The sequence below is a fragment of the Hyperolius riggenbachi genome, chromosome 4 (assembly GCF_040937935.1).
Source record: "Hyperolius riggenbachi isolate aHypRig1 chromosome 4, aHypRig1.pri, whole genome shotgun sequence".
In the NCBI taxonomy this organism is placed as follows: domain Eukaryota; kingdom Metazoa; phylum Chordata; class Amphibia; order Anura; family Hyperoliidae; genus Hyperolius; species Hyperolius riggenbachi.
The window spans coordinates 207,986,022-208,008,538 of NC_090649.1; the positions used below are offsets into that span (position 1 = coordinate 207,986,022).

The 22,517-nt window shown below is 45.9% G+C and overlaps 2 protein-coding genes across 2 annotated transcripts in view; one reads left to right on the forward strand and one right to left on the reverse strand.

Moving 5' to 3' along the window:
* Positions 1 to 2,807: 2,807 nt before the first annotated feature.
* Positions 2,808 to 13,823, reverse strand: LOC137571730 (large ribosomal subunit protein eL33). Its single transcript, XM_068281295.1, has 5 exons — positions 13,772 to 13,823; positions 11,279 to 11,321; positions 11,033 to 11,185; positions 6,821 to 6,965; positions 2,808 to 2,863 (listed from the first exon to the last, which is right to left on the reverse strand). The coding sequence occupies exons 2-5, from the start codon at positions 11,287 to 11,289 to the stop codon at positions 2,840 to 2,842; spliced, it is 333 nt and encodes a 110-aa protein (XP_068137396.1). The 5' UTR covers positions 11,290 to 11,321; positions 13,772 to 13,823; the 3' UTR covers positions 2,808 to 2,839.
* A 40-nt stretch (positions 13,824 to 13,863) lies between these two features.
* Positions 13,864 to 22,517, forward strand: part of IQCG (IQ motif containing G) — a 44,662-nt gene continuing 36,008 nt past the window's right edge. Inside the window, exon 1 of the mRNA XM_068281294.1 lies at positions 13,864 to 14,103. The gene's annotated coding sequence lies outside the window, so the exon portion shown is untranslated. The remainder of the gene's footprint in view (positions 14,104 to 22,517) is intronic.

The window sequence follows — 22,517 nt, forward strand, 5'->3', positions numbered from 1 at the left end:
AGCCTTTGATACAGTTGACCATGACATCTTGATAAACAGGCTACAGGAATACTGCGGCATTGATGGCATAGTTCTTCAGTGGTTCCAATCCTTCTTGAGTGGCAGAACCCACAAAGTGTCTATGGGGCCCTTCCTGTCCACCCCTGTATCACTTAAGTATGGGGTGCCCCAGGGCTCAATCCTCTCTTGCCTGCTTTTCACGATTTACATGTTACCGCTGGGAAAACTAATCCAAAAACATGGCCTGACATACCACTGCTATGCAGACGACACCCAACTATATCTTTCCTTCAAGCCTGGTGTGACAGACCCAACTCTAACTATAAACGCCTGCTTACGTGAACTACAGCAATGGATGAATGACAACTGGCTGAAACTAAATGCAGACAAAACTGAAGTCCTTCTGATAGGAGGGCAGAGCATGATAACAAAACAACTTAACTTGCAGTCTTCACCACTGGGAATAGGAGGCACGGATCTGCGCAGCTCTGATCATGTGCGTAGCCTGGGAGTTCTAATTGATTGGGATTTAAACTTCAGAACTCAAATCTCTGCTGTGGTGAAATCATCCTATTTTCACCTGAAGAACATTGCAAAAATCAAGCACCTCATACCCCCAGAAGATCTGCCAACCCTAGTCCACGCCTTCATCACATCCCGACTGGACTACTGCAATGCTCTCTACACTGGCCTTCCAAAAAAGGTCTTGTACCGACTACAGCTGATACAGAATACTGCTGCCAGACTGCTAACCAACCAACCCCGTCACTGCCACATAACACCAGTCCTGCACTCCCTTCACTGGCTACCTATAGAATGGAGCGTCCTATTCAAGATCGGCCTACTGACATTTAAATCCCTGAATAATCTAGGCCCTGGATACATGAAAGATATGTTGCAGCTGCGTAGCAATCCCCGCATTCTCAGATCAACAGGTTCTAATAATCTAGTCATACCCAGAGTCCACTTGGAAACTTTTGGTCCCAGAGCCTTCTGTCATGCTGCCCCTACGTTTTGAAACTCCTTACCTCAACAGATCAGGACAGCCCCATCCCTGGACGTGTTTAAATCCAGACTGAAAACCCACCTGTTCAGTCTGGCATTTGCAGAAATATAACTTTTGTTGTGTGAATACTTCATCCTACTAATTACTGAATCTAAAAGAGCCTAAGCGCTTTGAGTTCTATGGGAGAAAAGCGCTATAGAAATGTTATTGTATTGTATTATACTTTTAGCCATACACACTGAGCAAGCATATGCAGATCAGGTGTTTGACATTATTGTCAAATTTGACAAGATTAGCTGCATGCTTGGTTTAGGTGTTATTCAGACACTACTGCAGCCAAATAGACCGGAAGGACTGCCAAGAAACTGGTGTTTAAAAGAAAATAAATATGGCAGCAGTCATATCCCTCTCATTACAGTTGTCCTGTAAGTAAAATCTCTCTCTCTCAGAGTTATAGACTACCCAGGAAAGCTCATGGTGAACCAGAACGCACTGGAGTGTGTAAGGGGCTACAAAGGACCCAAAGGTCCTCTTACTAAAATTTTAAGTAAACAAAAGTTTGCCTTTTTAATAAAATGTTAAGCAAAACTAAAAAGTTTGCCTTCTTAAAAAAGAAGGAATTTGCAATAATTCAGGTTGGAGTGAGCATATGATTTCTCCCACAATGCATCACTGCCAAGTATGCAAAGTATCCCTTGTTGTCCCTGTAAGCTAGCCACACCTCCAGAACTGCTGGAATGCAATGATGTGTCAGCTTGTTAAAGGACAACTAAAGAGAAAGATATATGGATGCTGCCATGTTTATTTCCTTTTAAGCAATACCAGTTGCCTAGCAGCCCTGCTGACCCTCTGCCTCTAATACTTTCAGCCACAGACCCTGAACAAGCAAGCAGCAGCTTAGGTGTTTCTGACATTATTGTCAGATCTGACAGATTGGCTGCATGCTTGTTTCTGGTGTTATTCAGACACTTCCGCAGCCAAACAGACCATCATGGTTCCCAGGCACTGGTATTGTTTGAAAAAAAAAATATAAACATGGCAGCCTCCATAGTCTTCTCATTTAGTTGCCCTTTAATTGTACAGAGCCACAATAACCCAACATGCATACAGACGGTCTCAAATTGGTTTATCCTCATCAGTGCATGATATGGATTAATGTGGCTCTATGGAGTAGAACTTGAAACACCCAGAGGTGCAGACTAATCAACAAGGTCATGGTGAACCAGAACTCATTGGAGTGTGTAAGAGGCTACAAAGGACCAAAAAGCCCTGTTACTAAAATATTAAAGGATACCAGAAGTGACATGATGAGATATACATGGGTCATGTACAGTGCCTAGCACACAAATAACTAGGCTGTGTTCCTTTTTTTCTCTCTCTGCCTGAAAGAGTTAAATATCAGGCATATAAGTGGCTGACTCAGTCCTGACTCAGACAGGAAGTGACTACAGTGTGACCCTCGCTGATAAGAAATTCAAACTATAAAAACACTTTCCTAACAGAAAATGGTTTCCGAGAGCAAGAAAGAGATAAAAAGGGGAATTTCTTATCAGTGAGAGTCACACTGTAGTCACTTCCTGTCTGAGTCAGGACTGAGTCAGCCACTTACATACCTGATATTTAACTCTTTTAGGCAGAGAGAGAAAAAAAAGAAACAGCAGTTATTTGTGTGCTAGGCACTGTACATACACATGCCTATCTCATGTCACATCGGGTATCCTTTAAGCAAAACAAAAGTTTTCCTTCTTAAACAGAAGGGATTTGCTATAATTGTCTCAATAAATGAAACCCACACATGAGAAAAGATCTAGAATTTTCTTTTATTTTAAATATTTAGATTCTTGACGGGTACAGCATCTGCAGAAAAAAAAAAAATGCTTTAGAACTTTACAACAAGACTAGATAAAATAAGCATTCTGCCATTCTCTCCACTATGCAAAATATATTGTACTTTGGTAACCATGCATTATTACTCAGATCAGGAGTAAACGGTCTACATATTTCAAGTCGGCCCAGTCATAAAATGATGTCTGACCTGCCTGGGGTGTTTGACTTACAGAAAACCTGTTATGTTTACATGTTTTGCAAAGGGTCTCAAATGAGCAGCATGTAGTAGTAGTTGTGGAGTATGTGCCAAGAGAAAACTATCTGGTTGCTCTAGGTAACTGCATCACTTGGCTTAAAGGGCCATTTTAGCAGAAATCAGGCTACTCGAATGGTCCTGTACCCTAATGGAAAGAGCATCAGATACTAGGGAGTTTTTTATGTTAGCTAGAAAGGTTATTTGTCAGCATATTTTGAGTTCCTGTCTGTCACTTAGCAGCATGTCCTCCCCTCTGCTCACTTGGGCTGTGCTAGTAGCCATATCTAAAGCTATGAACACATGTTATGTTAAACTTGGCCAGATGGAAAATCTAACATCTAGCATGTGTACAACAGTCACCCGCCATTGCCTAATAATCCAGCATGCTGAATTGTTAGCAATCCCAGAGCACATGGTTCCCCTCACTCCCATTCCCCTCCTCGTCCTCACACCTATTAGTGTATCCCCAATACATTTAGTTTAAGCAATTAGACCTTGCTGGCCTTTAGGGTACTTAATACAATTCTCTATCATTGCAGCAGTAACTCGCTTTTCAGTGTTCAATTATTACTATTTATTGGATTTATATACAGTGGTGTGAAAAACTATTTGCCCCCTTCCTGATTTCTTATTCTTTTGCATGTTTGTCACACTTAAATGTTTCTGCTTATCAAAAACCGTTAACTATTAGTCAAAGATAACATAATTGAACATAAAATGCAGTTTTAAATGATGGTTTTTATTATTTAGTGAGAAAAAAAACTCCAAATCTACATGGCCCTGTGTGAAAAAGTTATTGCCCCCCCTTGTTCTAAAATAACTTAAAGGGAAGGTTCAGGGAGGGTGGGTAAAAAATAAAAATCAATTTCCACTTACCTGGGGCTTCCTCCAGCCCGTGGCAGGCAGGAGGTGCCCTCGCCGCCGCTCCGCAGGCTCCCGGGCTTCCAGGCCTTGGAGCGCAGAAGAGCCCGACCTGGCAGCCGGCCTGGTCAGGTCGGGTTGGCCACCGGAGACCACCGGGAGCCTGCGGAGCGGCGGCGAGGGCACCTCCTGCCTGCCACAGGCTGGAGGAAGCCCCAGGTAAGTGGAAATTGATTTTTTTTTTACCCACCCTCCCTGAACCTTCCCTTTAACTGTGGTTTATCACACCTGAGTTCAATTTCTGTAGTCACCCCCAGGCCTGATTACTACCACGCCTGTTTCAATCAAAAAATCACTTAAAGAGACTCTGTAACAATTTTTTCAGCCTTAGTTCTTCTATCCTATGAGTTCCTATGCCTGTTCTAATGTGCTGGGGCTTACTGCAGCCTTTCCTAATTACACTGTCTCTGTAATAAATCAATGTATCTTTCCTCTGTCCTGTTTGTCGGGCTAAGGATTGATTGTGTGGAATGTGCAGGGCTGCTTGTGATTGGTAGAAGCGATACACACCCTCTGCAGGCCCCCTGCACACTGTGAATGACTCATACACTATGCTTAGCTGAGCCTATTAGAAGCTGGTTAGCTTGTTTGTAAACACTGCCTAAAACGGTTAATTACAAGCCAGGATTGCAGCAGAGAGTGGCAGAAACAGCACAGAGGGGCACAGGAGAAAAGGAATAGAATGGTATGCTTTTTAGTGTAAGAATATTAGAGTACAGATTCTCTTTAAATAGGAGCTATCTGACACAGAGCAGTAAACCAAAAGCACCTCAAAAGCTAGACATCATGCCAAGATCCAAAGAAATTCAGGAACAAATGAGAACAAAAGTAATTGAGATCTATCAGTCTGGTAAAGGTTATAAAGCCATTTCTAAAGCTTTGGGACTCCGGTGAACCACAGTGAGAGCCATTATCCACAAATGGCAAAAACATGGAACAATGATGAACCTTCCCAGTAGTGGCCGGCCGACCAAAATTACCCCAAGAGCGCAGGGAAAACTCATCAGAGAGGCCACAAAAGACCCCAGGACAACATCTAAAGAACTGCAGGCCTCACTTGCCTCAATTAAGGTCAGTGTTCACGACTCCACCATAAGAAAGAGACTGGGCAAAAACGGCCTGCATGGCAGATATCCAAGGCGCAAACCACTTAAGCAAAAAGAACATTAAGGCTTGTCTCAATTTTGCTAAAAAACATCTCAATGATTGCCAAGACTTTGGGGAAAATACCTTGTGGACCGACGAGACAAAAGTTGAACTTTTTGGAAGGTGCGTGTCCAGTTACATCTGGCGTAGAAGTAACACAGCATTTCAGCAAAAGAACATCATACCAACAGTAAAATATGGTGGTGGTAGTGTGATGGTCTGGGGTTGTTTTGCTGCTTCAGGACCTGGAAGGCTTGCTGTGATAGATGGAACCATGAATTCTACTGTCTACCAAAAAATCCTGAAGGAGAATGTCCGGCCATCTGTTCGTCAACTCAAGCTGAAGCGATCTTGGGTGCTGCAGCAGGACAATGACCCAAAACACACCAGCAAATCCACCTCTGAATGGCTGAAGAAAAACAAAATGAAGAGGAGTGGCCTAGTCAAAGTCCTGACCTGAATCCTATGGAGGTGTTGTGGCATGACCTTAAAAAGGCGGTTCATGCTAGAAAACCCTCAAATAAAGCTGAATTACAACAATTCTGCAAAGATGAGTGGGCCAAAATTCCTCCAGAGCGCTGTAAAAGACTCGTTGCAAGTTATCACAAACGCTTAATTGCAGTTATTGCTGCTAAGGGTGGCCCAACCAGTTATAAGGTTCAGGGGGCAATTTCTTTTTCACACAGGGCCATGTAGGTTTGGAGTTTTTTTCTCACTAAATAATAAAACCCAATTTTTAAAACTGCATTTTATGTTCAAATATGTTATCTTTGACTAATAGTTAACGGTTTTTGATAAGCAGAAACATTTAAGTGTGACAAACATGCAAAAGAATAAGAAATCAGGAAGGGGGCAAATAGTTTTTCACACCACTGTAGTGTCAACATATTACACAGTGCAATCTAATGCTATTTCAGTCACATACCATATTCCTGCCCAAAGCTCAGCCTTAGCACTGCACTTTTATTTAGTCATGAAATGATTTGCCATTATTAGTTTAACAGCCTTGATGTCGTTTTGAATGGCATTACAATGAGGGGAAGTAGTTGGGCACCACCCACACTAGATAAAATCAGATCATTTCATAAATCAAAAAGATGATACATATATGCATAAGCACAGAGACAGCCGGGCCTAACAGCTATTTCTTGGTCTTTGCATCCTTGAACTCGCAGTGGTGGGAAACCTTTCCTTCTTATGATGCAAAAAAATTCTCCCTCAGCATGTGACCACTCCTTTACTAGTAAACAAGAGTCAGTTGCCTCTCCTTAGGCCTGGTTCACACTGCATGGATAAAAAACTGATCCGTGGAAGAGAGCAGTTTTTAAAAGGCATCACGTTTTCATGCGTGACCCTTCGCATGATCAATGACAAACTTTCATTGCAGCCTCCCCAAACTTGCGCGGTCCGTTTGGCGGAACATGCAGAACAGATTTGTGCCAAACGGAGCAATGTGAACGGATCCTATTGATTGACATAGTATCTGTTCACCTCCCATAAACCAGCATGCCAGTGTAAACTGTGCCTTATATAGAAAGGTGCATGCAGCATCTTTACAATTAAAAAAAAAACAAAAAAACATTTCAGCTGCTACTGCAAAACTGAAATGTGTGCAACAAGAACACAACAGGCCAAGCTAACACACACATTCCCAGTGAACTTACCACACGGATTCTGTGTCCAATTGCTTTAGCAGGTAGGTTGGAGCGGAACTTGGCACGGACCATGCCACTGTTGCCATGAGGTCTGGTCACCTTCCCCCAAATCACACGAGTTTTATTTGGTTTGCCACCTGGTGTCACTGTGTTACTAAAAAGCAATAGCAGGAAGTATGGTAAGCTTCAACAACTCTTGAAAGCAGAAGACAAAAAGCAGCATTTACATGACTACAAAAACATGATACACGGATATACCGCACTACTGCTTAGCCCAGGAGCTGGATTTGTTACCCAGAGAAGAGAAAATACAAAAACAAATGGCTGCAGCTTTGTCTGATTGAGAAGGATTTCTTCAGACTACTTTCACATGTGCGGTGTGATATTCCTGCGGCACGGGAGCGCACCGCAAGACAATAGCTCCGCACAATTTTTTATTTTATACGAAACGCACCAACAGGGTAATCTCCCTAGCTTTTCAATGCTGGGACCCCCGAAAAAGAAGTTCGACAGGTCGCAAAGGTGGACTAGCACTGCACACCTTTTTTGGAAAAAGCCAGTTCGGATTGGAATTGCACAGACCCGATCGGGCTTCAGCCATTACCACCGGTACTAGCATGCATGCGGCAGAGGGTCACTCTTCAGGGGTTCCAGCGCTCTAATGGGCTGACATACGAGGGTGGGGGAAGCCTCATTAGGGTGCGTAAGTAAATGAGCGCATAGCAAACCTTTCCGCGTAAAATTGCAAAGCGCATGCTATTCTCTGAATACCAGCAGCAGGTGCCGGCTATTGATGGTGGGTGGCGTACGCAGCCAAACCTACACTAAATGCGCAAAATGGTCTGAGGAAAAAACCCTTTGGTCCCTCCCTAAAGACAGAACTGCAAACACAAATAAAAATTAAATGGTCCTAAACTTCATTTGTCCTAGTAACTTTTAAAAATATATTAAATTAACTTAAGATTCTACACATCCCTACGGGAGAAGGGGGGAGGTTTACGCCTTGAATTCATATCTTTCACCAGAAAAATTTTAACAAATATGAAAAAAACTGCAAATACTTTCTTTTTAGAACCATAAGACACACTTTCTCCCCCTAAAGTGGGGAGAAAAAGTAAGTGCGTCTTATGGTCCAAATATAACATGGGGAGGGTCAGGAGTAGGCCTGAACGATTTTAGGAAAAGATTGAAATGCACGATTTGTCAGAAATTGCGATCTCGATTCACGATTTTTTTTTTCAAAATCAAGCTTTAGCATGTGCCTCATCCAGACCTCCTCTGTGCAAAGGAGGCGGGCAGAGCTGTGATAAATCCTAAGTCCAAACTCAAATAGACAGGGGACCAAAATAAAAAAATTAGGCCAAGTAGAGGGGGTGGGGAGTTATCATGATCTGTCCCTTTATTCTCCATGCGGCACGTATTACTATGTAGGGGGGGGGGGGAATTAAAAGTAAAGTCACAGTGGTAGTGGGGACAGTTAATGTTAGGCATGGGATAGGTAGCATAAAGGTAAGCTGGGGGGGTTGCACTGATACACATGCACACACTTAATTCTCCATCTCCCACTCAGCACATACTGATACACACTTCTCCATCTTGCAGCACTCACTGATACACATACACACACACACACACACACACACACACACACACACACACATCTTGCAGCACTCATTTATACACACAGATGATAGTACACATTGATATGCACACAAACACACTTCTCCTGCACTCACTGATACACAGACTGTCACACATTTCAGCCTTGCTTACACAATCTCCCCCACGCTGTGCAGATCCACATGCTCTCTTCTCCTGTACTTCGGCAATGACAACTTCTGGAAGGGGGAGGAGGGAGGGAATTCCTTCTCTGCTCCCTGCTTGCATGGGAACTACCTGAATAAGGGGGGGGGGGGGGGGGGGGGGAGGGAAAAATCGGACCAGAGATAAGCTAAATAGCCGTCATCTTTCCCGGTGGTCTGCAGAGCTGCCGATTAACAATCAGCGGAGGAAATTAGTGTTTGCCACCTAAGCAAGAGTGAGAGCCTGAGCCTGCCGCTGGGCTGATGACGTAGGAGGAAGAGGAGGAGGGGGACAGAAGGAAAGATAAGCTGCCGCGGGGAGTGAGAGACGCTGCTATTTTACACAGAGCTGCGCAGGGCGCAGGTCCGGCAGAATATCGTAAAAAATCGACACTGTGGCGATCACGGAATCGTCATTTCCGTGATCCCGATTTCGATATTAAAACGATAAATCATTGAGGCCTAGTCAGGAGTGCCCAGATTTACCACGAAAGCATAGGTGCAGTCATCAGCACACAGTGCTGAACCTGGAGCAGGCATTGTAGGGGACAGAGTTACTTAACCTCCTTGCCGGTTATCCCGAGTTCAGCTCGGGGTAACCTGTGTAGGAGGATTTCTCAGGCCCCGCTGGGCCGATTTTCACAAACTTTTTTTTCCTGCACGCAGCTAACACTTTGCAGTTTCTGATCGCCGCCGCCGATTCGCCGCTACCCGCCGCGCCGCCCCCCCCTCCAGACCCATTGCGCAGCCTGGCCAATCAGTGCCAGGCAGCGCTGAGGGGTGGATCGGGATTACCTCCGATGTCCCGACGTCCATGACGTCGGTGATGTCATCTCGCCCGGTCGCCATGGCGACCGGGGAACCCAGAAGGAAATCCCGTTCTGAACGGGATTTCCTGCTTACTCTGATCGCTGAAGGGGGATGCCGCTTGTCAGCGGCTATCATGTAGCGAGCCCTTGGCTCGCTACAGGATTTAAATAAAAAAAAAAAAAAAAAATTAAGTGCTGCGCTGCCCTCTTGCCGCCAGAATTGTAACGGCAAGGGGGTTAACTATAGGAAAGGACATCGGTGGCGATGCAGCGCATCTCCGTGCTATGAGGAAAAGCCAGTAACTTAAAATGTTTTAGTTTGACTAGCCCGATGGTCTTAGACAGAATGACGGCTGTCATTGGGTTAATCACTGTACAGTGAATGGCCCAATAACAGCGCCATGGTCCCGCCTCCGAGACCATCGGGTCTGTCAAATAAAAGCATTTTAAAATTACCAGCTCTTCCTCAAAGCTCGCATCTCGCAGATGTGCTGAATCGCCTGTCACTAGCCGCACTTCCCACTGAGAGACGAGGCAGGGAAACATGCAAAGGCTGTGGGCAGGATGTAGGGGATTCATGGCAACAAACGCTGAGTGATCCAGAGCCGTGTCAGCTGAAGAGTGTCTGCTGCTTTGCAAGGAGCCTGTGCATAACATCGCCTTCTCTCTCTGGCTGGACACAAGTATCAGAGGGCTGTTTGAAGCAACCGAGGGCTTCAGGTCACTCATCCGTCCCGATGCTTGTCTCTGCTTTATTTCTGGTCATGCTTCACTCTCCTCCCCTCCGATGTATATACAGAAGCACGTAGCATCACTGATTCCTAATAGCAGGACAGTGACTCTGCTTCTACAGACATCAGAGGGGAGCGTGACCAGATGTAAAAGCAGAGACAAGCATCAGGACATGGGTGAGCGACATGCAGCCCTCTGATGCTTGTGTCCCTGCCATAGAGAACGAGAGACTGACGTTATGATCCAGGCTCCCTGCAAAGCGACAGACACAATGCAGCTGGGGCGGCTCTGGATCAGCCCCTGTTGCCTCAAGTCCTGTGCTCTCTGCCCACAGCCTTTGGGCAGTGTTACATTTCCCTGCTTCCTCTGTAATTCTTGCAGGGGATTAGGAAGACCACAGAACTACTGCAAGAGCCTGCTGCATATGCTCTATACTTTAAAGGCTCAGATGCAAAGTAATCTGTACAAACTTAATTTGGGCAGATCCTATCAGACCTACAACTATACCTGTATGTCATTAAAAGCACAGCAATTGCAGTAGAAAAACTGCAATCATTTATGACCACTTCACAAAAATGCCTTGAATCAAAACTTGTTTTAGAGTAAAGTATGGTTTTTTTTAATCTTATCAATGCATCTGTAACTGAAACATTTTTAAAAACATATATATTATCGGGGTGTAAGTGCATAATTGACAAGCAGCAGATCTCTAATATATGTGAATATAGCAGACCAGCTTGGGGGGGAAAAGCTCCACAAGGTGCCTCCGTACCATGGACGCACCAGGTTCCGTTTTTTTTCCCCTGGTTTTTGTCCTCTAAATCCATGTGCGTCTTCTGGTCTGGAGCGTCTTATAGTCCAAAAAATACGGCACTCACTTTTTTGCTTTATACACATAGGCGCATCTCTTGCCCAAGTAGAAGTCAGTCTCATCACGAGCATAGACCCCTTCAATTTTCAGCAGGGCTGTGTGTTCCCGCTGGTTTCTGAGGCCTCTCTTGTAGCCAGCAAAGGTTGCTTTGCACCATAGTCTAAAATAACAAAAATAAATACCGTCAACAGAAAGTGGTCATTAGATTAACCCACCCCCAACCCAAAAATTAGACATACCTTCATATACATACCTGCCAGACATTTTGAATTGGTAATGTCCAGACGCAGACAAAACTAAAAATAAAAACAAACATGTCAGTTCAATTTATCTATAGACACCAATACTTATAAAATGGCACGCAACAAGTATTTATCTCTTTAAAATTAATATTTGGTATTCTAATAGAAATTATGACCTAATACAGTGGTAAGGAGAGGAAAAATCTACTTAAAGCGGACTCAAACCAAACATTATTTTTAAATTCTAAATATTTAGTTGCACCATTCTGACATACAAAGATAAACACTCCTTCAAGCCTATGAGCATTTCAGTGCATGCTTTTCCCCCTTCTCTTTTAACTATGGTTTGTACAGGTGGCAGCCATTACTTCTGAGCTTAGTAGGAGGTTTTAGATCATGGGTGTGTTTGTCATCAGCTACCCTCCCTCACAGGGGCGTCGTCTATGTGAAATCTCACACAAGCTGACATCACCTTCCCTGTGACATCATCAATAGCAGCCTGTGTTTTGTTTTTTTATCTCCTCCAAAAGTCTGCCGGATTCTGTCCTGGCAATATCAGAGGAAGGGAGGGGTTCCTCCAATAAATGTAAAATATTATATAATTTGTCATCATGCAGCTGAAAAAAGGCTGCTATTATTATAACGTAGAAAATAGATTTTAGTTCTGAAATCTTGCATTTTCAATTTGGATCCACTTTAAGGGTCGCTGTCATACAATTCAGCATTCAAGTGGACCTAAACTCAGAACTTCATCTCAGCTCTAAAGGATACCCAACAGCACAATAACCTTTAAAGGATACCAGATGTGAAATAACTTAAAATGGGGGGGCATATACTGTTACATGTCCTGATGCCTACCGCTCCCCCCCCCCCCCGTCCCCGTTCTCCTCTCTGCACCCGTAGTCTACCCAAAAGCCCCTCCAGCAGCTTCTTCAGGGTCACCGGAGACAGGCACTACTGCAAAGATGCTGGCAGAGCCATGCGCGTCCTACAGTACGTTCCTGTGGCTGGGAGTGACATCAAACGCATGCACAGAGCGCTCCCAACCATGTTGTAGGACGTGCGTTGTCCCGGCAAGCGCAATAGTGCCCAACTCCTGCGACCTGCAAGAGGCTGCCTGAGGGTCATTTAGGTAGACTGCAGGAGCAGAGGGGAGAATGGAGGGAGCTGTAGGCATCAGGACAGGTAACAGTATATGCCTGGTATCTTTTAAAGAAAAACATTTCTTTGTTACAGATGATACAAATCCTACAATAAGTCTGCAGTGTGCCTATTTTCTGCTTTCATGGAAGCAAACATTAACATACTGTGCTTTCAAATGAGCTTATCTTTTGTGGCAGTCAGCTGACACGGGAGAGATCAAATTACAACTTGTGATTAGACACAGATGAAGGGGAATTAGGCTATACTCTCTAAATACATACGGGGTGCATTTCTCTAGCTTTCCTTCTGTTCTTGCAAGAGTTCAGATCCACTTTAAAAAGGAGCTTGGGGGACACCTGCACACACTGGATTCTCAGCCAAAAGCCATCAACAGCCACCTTCTCATGTATGCGGCTTTAGAGTAGAGGAATTTGAACAATATTTCCAATATAAGTAAGTCAAATTCTAAGTAAGAGCCTACTAGATCAACAACAAAATACACAAATTCCATGCAGAACACAAACGGCAGATGTATGCAAAATCAGTGCAATGAGAATTACAACAAACCTGGCACAAAATGCACAGACCTGCAGTACAAAACTCCTTTGTCAGGGAATATTCTACAATTCTTTGCACTGGATTTCATCAATCTACACTTCATTTGTCTTGGCCAGGTCCCTAGCTGAATTCTGATAAGGACTGCTGTGTAGTGCAGTGGTATAGCAATAAGGGCTGCAGAGGTTGTGACCGCACCAAGGCCTCTGGACTAGAGGGGCCCACTAGAGGCCCTTTCATTCATCTTATTAGCTTTGCACTGGTGCTATGCTGATAATAAGCCCCTCTATATGTGCATTGCATAGAACTACATACTGTTTCCTTACTCTAATTACACCTCTCTGACACCACAGCTGTCCTTAGTAAGTGCTGAGGTCCTATCAATAGAGTTCTTGGAGCCCCACGTTAAACTTGCACTGAGGCCCTAAGCTCCACTGATGTAGTGTATAGAGAAAGTAACTGGAAATGTAAGTGCAGCACAGAAGCAGGCTGGACAGTCAGAACCTTACAGGATAGGTCAATGTGCCACATGCAAAGGCAGCACAGTGTGGCCCAGGCGCCGGCTTGGCAGCCACCTGTACTGTTTTCTCACTCCAAGCAGCAGGCGCGGAGAGTCAAGATGCCTGCTACCCCCGGCTCGCACAATCCGTCCCGCATCACGGTCATCCCGCCACGCTGAGTTTCTTTATCTACCTCTATCTGTAGTTAATAGAATTCTCCCCTGCCCCGGACCAGTATTAACTAGTGACGCTAAAGGATAACCATAGAACTCCCCATTAACAACAAGGCACTCGTATCTCTCTCACCCGCACTGGATTTCAATAGGGAGGAAAAAGGAAGAACACCCGCACTGCACGCTGGGAAGTTGGCCGCATGCGTGAAGCGTCCTCTATGCTGCCAGTGCCTGCCCCGATTATTCATCATTAAAAAATAGAACCAATATGTACTCCTGCTGTTCACACCACGCCCTCTTCTATTCATATTTATAAAGAAAATGTTAAATTACATATATATAACAAACGTCATTGCGTATTAAAACGTAAATATTTAGCTCACATAACAGGAGGAGGACCTCAAGGCGGAGCATTTGCGTCCATGGTTACCAAACGCCACTGTGTGCTTGCAGATCGCATGAGAGGTATGACTTTTGTGTATCTGTATGTTTATAATAAGAGGGAATATAGGAACTATGTAAATATAGGAGATATCTAACAAATACCACCGAATATGCACATTTAGTAGTAGGGATGTCTCAAATGAGCAAAATAAAAATGCAACTTCACCTCCATCTCATTCTTTGTAATTCTTCAATGAAATGTTTCTAGGTATTTTCTGTAGACAATTATCTTTAGAGGGTTGCTTGTTGCTCCCACTTTAGGTATGTTAATTTTATGGTGGCAAAATACAGATCCTTGTCTCTAAGCGTGGCTCTAAAGGTGCCCATACATCGGAAGATTATGGGCAGATTTAACAAAGAGACAATTTTATCTCTAATCGAATCTGAGTAGAGAGAGATTTGTACTTTGTCGAAGCTGCTCATATACCGCTAGTCAATTCCTGTCCGATTTCAGCATGAAATCTGCAACCTCTGCGTGGTGTCCGTCGGGTGGCTCTTCTATCAGCTGCATACACTGTGGCGGCGGGCCGGCGGCGCATAGCGTGTGACGACAGACGCTATGCGCCACCGCCACCACCGTGTAATGGGCTAGGCCACCCGGAGGACGGAAAGACACCACAGGCTGACACAGGACAGGTAATGTATAAATGCACATACAGGGATGCACATTTATACATTAGGGGGGCAGCGGCGGGGGTTTCATCACTCATTCCAAAATTGGCCACTGTGCCGCAGCACACCTGATGAACCAACTTCAGCCCGATGTCTTGCATCAGGCGCCATCAATTAACGCAACCAACTTCAGCCCGAAATTGGTTGCCTATAAGGCCTGCACTTGGCGGCACTGATTTTCAACCAGTTTGATAATAATCGAATTGGTTGGTCAATTGGCTGCCAAAGTCGCCTGATGTGTGGGCACCTTAAGGAGCCCACTGATGATACACTCTTATCAAATCTATGTAGTAGAAAGGTAAACTAAGTAAATACACTTTGAATGGTTACTTTCTGTAGTCCCTAATATTGTGCAGAAGTGATAAGATTGTACAATCAAGATTGTATACTAAAGGTAGCCTTACATCTGGTGACTTGGTGGCCGATCAACCATCCGATTTGATTATTATAATCAAATTTAATGAAAATCTGTACCGCCAAGTGCATGCCCGCTGTTGGCTTCCGGGCTGGTGTATTCCCCTGTCCATATATAGTAAACCTGAGGTCATGTGTAAGGCTGTATTTATACTTACCCCGGGCTTCCACCAGCCCCATGAGGTAAGTGGGGTCCCTTGCTGTCCTATCTGGCTGCCCCGTTCATTTGTAAATCCCCCGGTATTCTAGCCGGCCGTCTCTTTTGCACATGCGTGGATTGCCTGCGCACGCACACCCAATCGCACTTCCACGACCGTGGCGCGGGTGCACGGTCGGTCGGCCTGCACAGTACCGCATGACTGGCCAGAATCTGGGGGAATTAACAAGTGAACAGGGTGGCCGGAGAAGACAGCAATGGACTCCACATACCTCCTGGGGCTGGAGGAAGCCCCAGGTACAGTGGCGGACACAGGCAGCAGTGGGCCCCTGTGCAAAATATCAATTGTGGGCCCCCCTGACCTGCGGCGCGCTTCGTGCGCCGCGGCAAAAAATGGGCGTGGCTATAACCTGCGGCAAAAAATGGGTGTGGATAGAACTGGGCGTGGCAATGACCGGATAAGGGCGGAGCTAACTGTAATTTACAGTGATCCCGGGGTGAGAGTGATATGGAGGCTGCCATATTTATTTCCTTTTAAACAATACTAGTTGCCTGGCAGCCCTGCTGATCTATTTGGCTGCAGTAATAAACTGAATTACACCAGCAACAAGCATGCAGCTTAATCTTCTCAGTTCTGACAATATTGTCAGAAACCCCTGACCTGCTGCATGCTTGTTCAGGGTCTATGGTTGAAAGAATAAGAGGCAGAGGACCAGAACGGCAACCAGGCAACTGGTATTGCTTAAAAGGAGAGAAATATGGCAGCCTCAATATTATTCTCACCTCAGGTTCCCTTGAAAAGTGCAACGCAAAGACAGTGGGCCCAAGTTTTGGTGACCCTTTCCCCAGAAAATTCACATAATTGTGCAGGTTTTCTCAAGAAAATACACATAATGTGAGCAGATTTGCCCAGAAAATACATTCAATCATGTCGGCAGATTTACCCAGAAAATACATTCAATCATGTCGGCAGATATGCCCAGAAAATACGTGCAATGATGTCGGCAGATATGCCCAGAAAATACGTGCAATCATGTCGGCAGATATGCCCAGAAAATACGTGCAATGATGTCGGCAGATATGCCCAGAAAATACGTGCAATGATGTCGGCAGATATGCCCAGAAAATACGTGCAATGATGTCGGCAGATATGCCCAGAAAATACGTGCAATGATGTCGGCAGATATGCCCAGAAAATGCGTGCAATCATGTAGGCAGATATGCCCAGAAAATACGTGCAATCATGTCAGCAGATATGCCCAAAAAATACGTGCAATCATGTCGGCAGATATGCCCAGAAAATACGTGCAATCATGTCAGCAGATTTGCCCAGAAAATACGTGCAATCATGTCGGCAGATTTGCCCAGAAAACACATGCAATCATGTAGCAAATTTGCCCAGAACATACATGCAATCATGTGGCAGACCTGCCCAGAACATACACGCAATCATGTGGCAGACCTGCCCAGAACATACACCTGCTAAAATAAATAATAAAAAAAAACATTTACTCACCTGCAGCAGCAGACCTCCTGTCCCAGCCTCCATCCGGCGCGCAGCTCCCATGGGTGGTTGGGTGGATAGGTAGCCTGGTGGGTAGGTAGGTAGGCAGCCGGGTGGGTAGGTAGGTAGCCCTTAGCCGGGTGGGTAAGTAGCCTGGTGGGTGGCTGGGTAGCCTGGTGGGTGGCTGGGTAGGCGTTGGGTAGGTAGCCTGGTGGGTGGGTGGGTAGGTGGGTGGTTAGGTAGCTGGGTGGGTGGGTAGGTAGCCTGGTGGGTCTTTAGGTAGGTAGCCTGGTGGGCTGGTAGGTAGCCGGGTGGGTAGGTAGCCGGGTGGGTAGGTAGGTAGGTAGCCTGGTGGGTGGGTAGGTAGCCGGGTGGGTGTGTAGGTAGCCGGGTGGGTGGTTAGGTAGCCGGGTGGGTGGGTAGCCGGGTGGGTGGTTAGGTAGCCGGGTGGGTGGTTAGGTAGCCGGTTAGGTAGCCGGGTGGGTAGCCGGGTGGGTGGTTAGGTAGCCGGGTGGGTAGGTAGCCGGGTGGGTGGTTAGGTAGCCGGGTGGGAGTGTAGGTATCCGGGTGGGTAGGTAGCCGGCTGGGTGGGTGGGTAGCCGGGTGGGTGGTTAGGTAGCCGGGTAGGTACCCGGGTGGGTGGTTAGGTAGCCGGGTGGGTGGTTAGGTAGCCGGTTAGGTAGCCGGGTGGGTAGGTAGCCGGGTGGGTGGTTAGGTAGCCGGGTGGGTGTGTAGGTATCCGGGTGGGTAGGTAGCCGGGTGGGTGGGTGGGTAGGTAGCCGGGTGGGTGTGTAGGTATCCGGGGGGGGTAGGTAGCCAGGTGGGTGGGTAGGTAGACTGGTAGGTAGCCGGGTGGGTAGGTAGCCGGCAGGGTGGTTAGGTAGCCGGGTGGGTAGCCGGGTGGGTGGTTAGGTAGCCGGGTGGGTAGGTAGCCGGATGGGTGGTTAGGTAGCCGGGTGGGTGGTAAGGTAGCCGGGTGGGTGGGTAGCCGGGTGGGTGGTTAGGTAGCCGGGTAGGTAGCCGGGTGGGTGGGTAGCCGGGTGGGTGGTTAGGTAGCCGGGTGGGTAGGTAGTCGGGTGGGTGGTTAGGTAGCCGGATGGTTAGGTAGCCGGGTGGGTGGTTAGGTAGCCGGGTAGGTAGCCGAGTGGGTGTGTAGGTATCCAGGTGGGTAGGTAGCCGGGTGGGTGGGTAGGTAGCCGGGTAGGTAGCCGGGTGGGTAGGTAGCCGGCAGGGTGGTTAGGTAGCCGGGTAGGTAGCCGGGTGGGTGGTTAGGTAGCGGGGTAGGTAGCCGGGTGGGTAAGGTAGCCGGGTGGGTGGGTAAGGTAGCCGGGTGGATGGGTGGGTAGGTAGTCGGGTGGGTGGTTAGGTAGCCGGGTGGGTAGGTAGCCGGGTGGGTGGTTAGGTAGCCGGGTAGGTAGCCGGGTGGGTAGGTAGCCGGCAGAGTGGTTAGGTAGCGGGGTAGGTAGCCGAGTGGGTAAGGTAGCCGGGTGGGTGGGTAGCTATCCGGGTGGGGGGCCCGACTCCTATCCTCCCTCACTCACCTCGGGGCCCCCCTCCCGGTATGCGCGGCGGCCGGCGAGAGAGCAGAAAATACAGGAAGTCTCCGGCCGGGGCTGCAGCAGACGCTAGAGGCAGCTGCCGCTTAGTCTCCGATATGTCTCCAACTTTGTATACTGCTCGCTACTTCCTGGTTTAGTAGCGAGCAGTATACAGAGTTGAAGACAGGGGAGACCATGCGGCAGCTGCCTCTAGCGTCTGCTGCAGCCCCGTCCGGAGACTTCCTGTATTTTCTGCTCTCCCGCCGCATGAGGGGGGGGGGGCCTAGGTGAGGGGGGAGGACAGGAGTCGGGGCCCCCCAGGTTAAAAAAAAATAAAACGTAAAATAAAATAAAAAACCTGCAATACTTAATGGGCCCCTGAAGCAGCGGAACTTCAGGGGCCCTCGTGCGGCGGCACGGCCTGCACGGCCGTATGTCCGCCACTGCCAAGGTAAGTATACAGTGGGATGCGAAAGTTTGGGCATTCTTGTTAAGGGCTCTTTCACACCAGAGCCCACTTCTGGCGTTTTAACGCAAAGTCTATACTTTGCGTTAACCAAGGTAAAAGGAAAGTCCATAGACTTTCCTTTTACCTTTCACACCCGACACTGCGTTTCGATACGTTGCGGTACGACGCGTCCCGGCGCATTTTATCATCGGGAATCGCCGTTTCCCCTTCGGGGTAATTAACTACCACCGCCGCTACTCAGTGTCGCACCGGAGTTTCCCGACGACACGCCGCAACGCGTGCAGGAGCCATTCTCCTGCACGCTTTTGGTGTGTAACGAGCCTAATTGTCATGATTTTCCTGTATAAATCGTTGGCTGTTACGATGAAAAATGTCAGTTAAATATATCATATAGGACAGACTATAGGAGACACACACAGTGATATATGAGAAGTGAAATGAAGTTTATTGGATTTACAGAATGTTTGCAATAATTGTTTAAATAAAATTAGGCAGGTGCATACATTTGGGCACTGTTGTCATTTTATTGATTACAAAAACTTTAGAACTAATTATTGGAACTCAAATTGGCTTGGTAAGCTCATTGACCCCTGACCTGCATACACAGGTGAATCCAATTATGAGAAAGAGTATTTTAGGGGGTCAATTCTAAGTTTCCCTCCTCTGGAGGTTCAATTTTACATATATTTTGGTCCTGCCCATTAATTAAACCATTCTGGGTGCAGATACACCAAATTATGGAACGAGTTTCATGTGATAAAATTATCTTTTCACCAGATTCCCTCCTATTACATAATACGATGGAATCTATCAAATCATATAAGAAATCCCTTGTGATTCATATGGTAAATGCAGCCAGGGCCCTGATACCTGCGAGATGGAAAGCTTCTACTCCACCTTCGTTGAAGGATTGGATTAGAAGAGTTGACTCTATTGAGAGTATGGAAAAATTGATACATATGTCAAATGACTAAAATGAGAAACACTTAATGACTTGGATGGTGTAGTTTGAATACCAATGTACTGATGAATACAAAAACTTTATGACTTCTTAATCAAATGAATGTGCTTCCTCCCTCTGATGGTTTTGACGGTCTTCCTTATGACATTCCGCATACCTTTTCCCCCTTTTCTATCTCTCTTTTTCTATCTTGGATACATGGATACACTTGATGTTAGAATCGCTTGTTATACTATTGAACACACCTACTTGATATGTAATCATTTTATAATCCGCTGTTAACTGATAAGGATTTGCAACTGTTATTTATGCTTCCAGGACAGTTTTGTCTTTTTTGATGTGTATATTTCCTTTATTTGTGTTTCCCTGGAACATTGTTAGAATACCCAAGCTACCAAATCCTGTTATTTGGCACTATTCGTTGTATACAGCCCATTCTGCTTTGTTCTCATTTCATATCTTAATAAAGCTTGAAATTGTGAAAAAAAAGTTTCCCTCCTCTTTTAATTTTCTCTGAAGAGTAGCAACATGGGGGTGTCAAAACCACTCACAAATGACTTGAAGACTAAGATTGTTCGCCATCATGGTTTAGGGGAAGGATACAGAAAGCTGTCTCAGAGATTTCAGCTGTCTGTTTCCACCATTAGGAACATATTGAGCAAATGGAAAAAAACACAGGCTCAGTTCAAGTTCAGGCTCGATGTGGCAGACCAAGAAAAATCTCGGATAAACAGAAGCAACGAATGGTGAGAACAGTCAGAGTCAACTCACAGACCAGCACCAAAGACCTACGACATCATCTTGCTGCAGATGGAGTCACTGTGCATTGTTCAACCATTTGGCGCACTTTACACAAGGTGATGTATGCAAGAGTGATGCAGAGGAAGCCTTTTCTCTGCCCACAGCACAAACAGAGCTGCTAAAGCACATTTAGCCAGCTTCATTTTGGAATAAGGTGCTGTGGACTGATGAAACTAAAATTGAGTTATTTGGGCATTACAGTGGTTTGCAAAAGTATTCGCCCCCCCTTGAAGTTTTCCACATTTTGTCATATTACTGCCACAAACATGAATTATTTTATTGGAATTCCACTTGAAAGACCAGTACAAAGTGGTATACACATGAGAAGTGGAACGAAAATCATACATGATTCCAAATATTTAACTGCAAAGTGGGGTGTGCGTAATTATTCAGCCCCCTTTGGTCTGAGTGCAGTCATTTGCTCATAGACATTTCCTGATGAGTGCTAATGACTAAATAGAGTGCACCTGTGTGTAATCTAATATCAGTACAAATACAGCTGCTCTGTGAGGGCCTCAGAGGTTGTCTAAGAGAATATTGGGAGCAACAACACCATGAAGTCCAAAGAACACACCAGACAGGTCAGGGATAAAGTTTTTGAGAAATGTAAAGCAGGCTTAGGCTACAAAAAAAGATTTCCAAAGCCTTGAACATCCCACGGAGCACTGTTCAAGTGATCATTCAGAAAAGGAAGGAGTATGGCACAACTGTAAACCTACCAAGGCAAGGCCGTCCACCTAAACTCACAGGCCGAACAAGCACTGATCAGAAATGCAGTCAAGAGGCCCATGGTGACTCTGGACAAGCTGCAGAGATCTACAGCTCAGGTGGGGGAATCTGTCCATAGGACAACTAGTAGTCGTGCACTGCACAAAGTTGGCCTTTATGGAAGAGTGGTAAGACGAAAGACATTGTTAACAGAAAAGCATTAGAAGTCCTGTTTGCAGTTTGCCACAAGCCATGTGGGGGACACAGCAAAAATTTGGAAGAAGGTGCTCTGGTCAGAGAAAAAAGGTAGGTAGTTTATCTCATGAGGTATTTTAACACTCTGGAGTCAATTCACCAGTGTGAGAGGACAGAGAGAAAAGTGTTCGATAGCAGGGGATAATGGAGAGATATGCATGAGGAAAGTGTGAGAAAGCAGAGAGTTAGGTAGTCGGTATTAATGATTTACATGGGATACTTTTCCTCTCTGTAAGCTTGAAAGTGAAGCATTGTGGGTAGGAGGTGGAGTTTTACCACTACCTGACCAGAGTATTCCCACCTTTTACTGCCGGATCATATCATATATCATATCACGAGTGAGTCTGAGCTTCTTCATCACCTCTGTCTCAGTAAAATTATCAAGAACTGTTCTCTCACGAAAAATACGAGGGGCGATTAAACAGACCCTCCTCCTGCGCCTTCGTCTCCTCATAATAGAAGCAAGCTCTAAGGCCTAGTGCACACCAGAGCAGTTCGGCTGCGTTTTGCTATCCGCTTGCGGCTGCGGATACGCTTGGGTAATGTATTTAAATGGACTGGTGCACACCAGAGCGGGAGGCGTTTTGCAGAAACGCATACTCCTGGGCTGCTGCAGATTTTGGATTGCGGAGGCATTTCTGCCTCAATGTTAAGTATAGGAAAACGCAAACCGCTCTGAAAAACGGCACTTCAGAGCGGTTTGCCAGGCGGTTTTTGTTACAGTAGCTGTTCAGTAACAGCTTTACTGTAACAATACATGAAATCTACTACACCAAAAACGCTTCACAAAACCGCAAAATGCTAGCTGAAACGCTACAGAAAAATAAGAAAAAGCATTTTAAAATCTGCTAGCATTTTGTGGATCTGCTATCGGTTTTTGATGCGCACCAGGCCTAACAGAGTAAGCTCAAAAGGCTCCATCTTCCACAGCAGCAGCTGCTGTGTGAAAACCACGC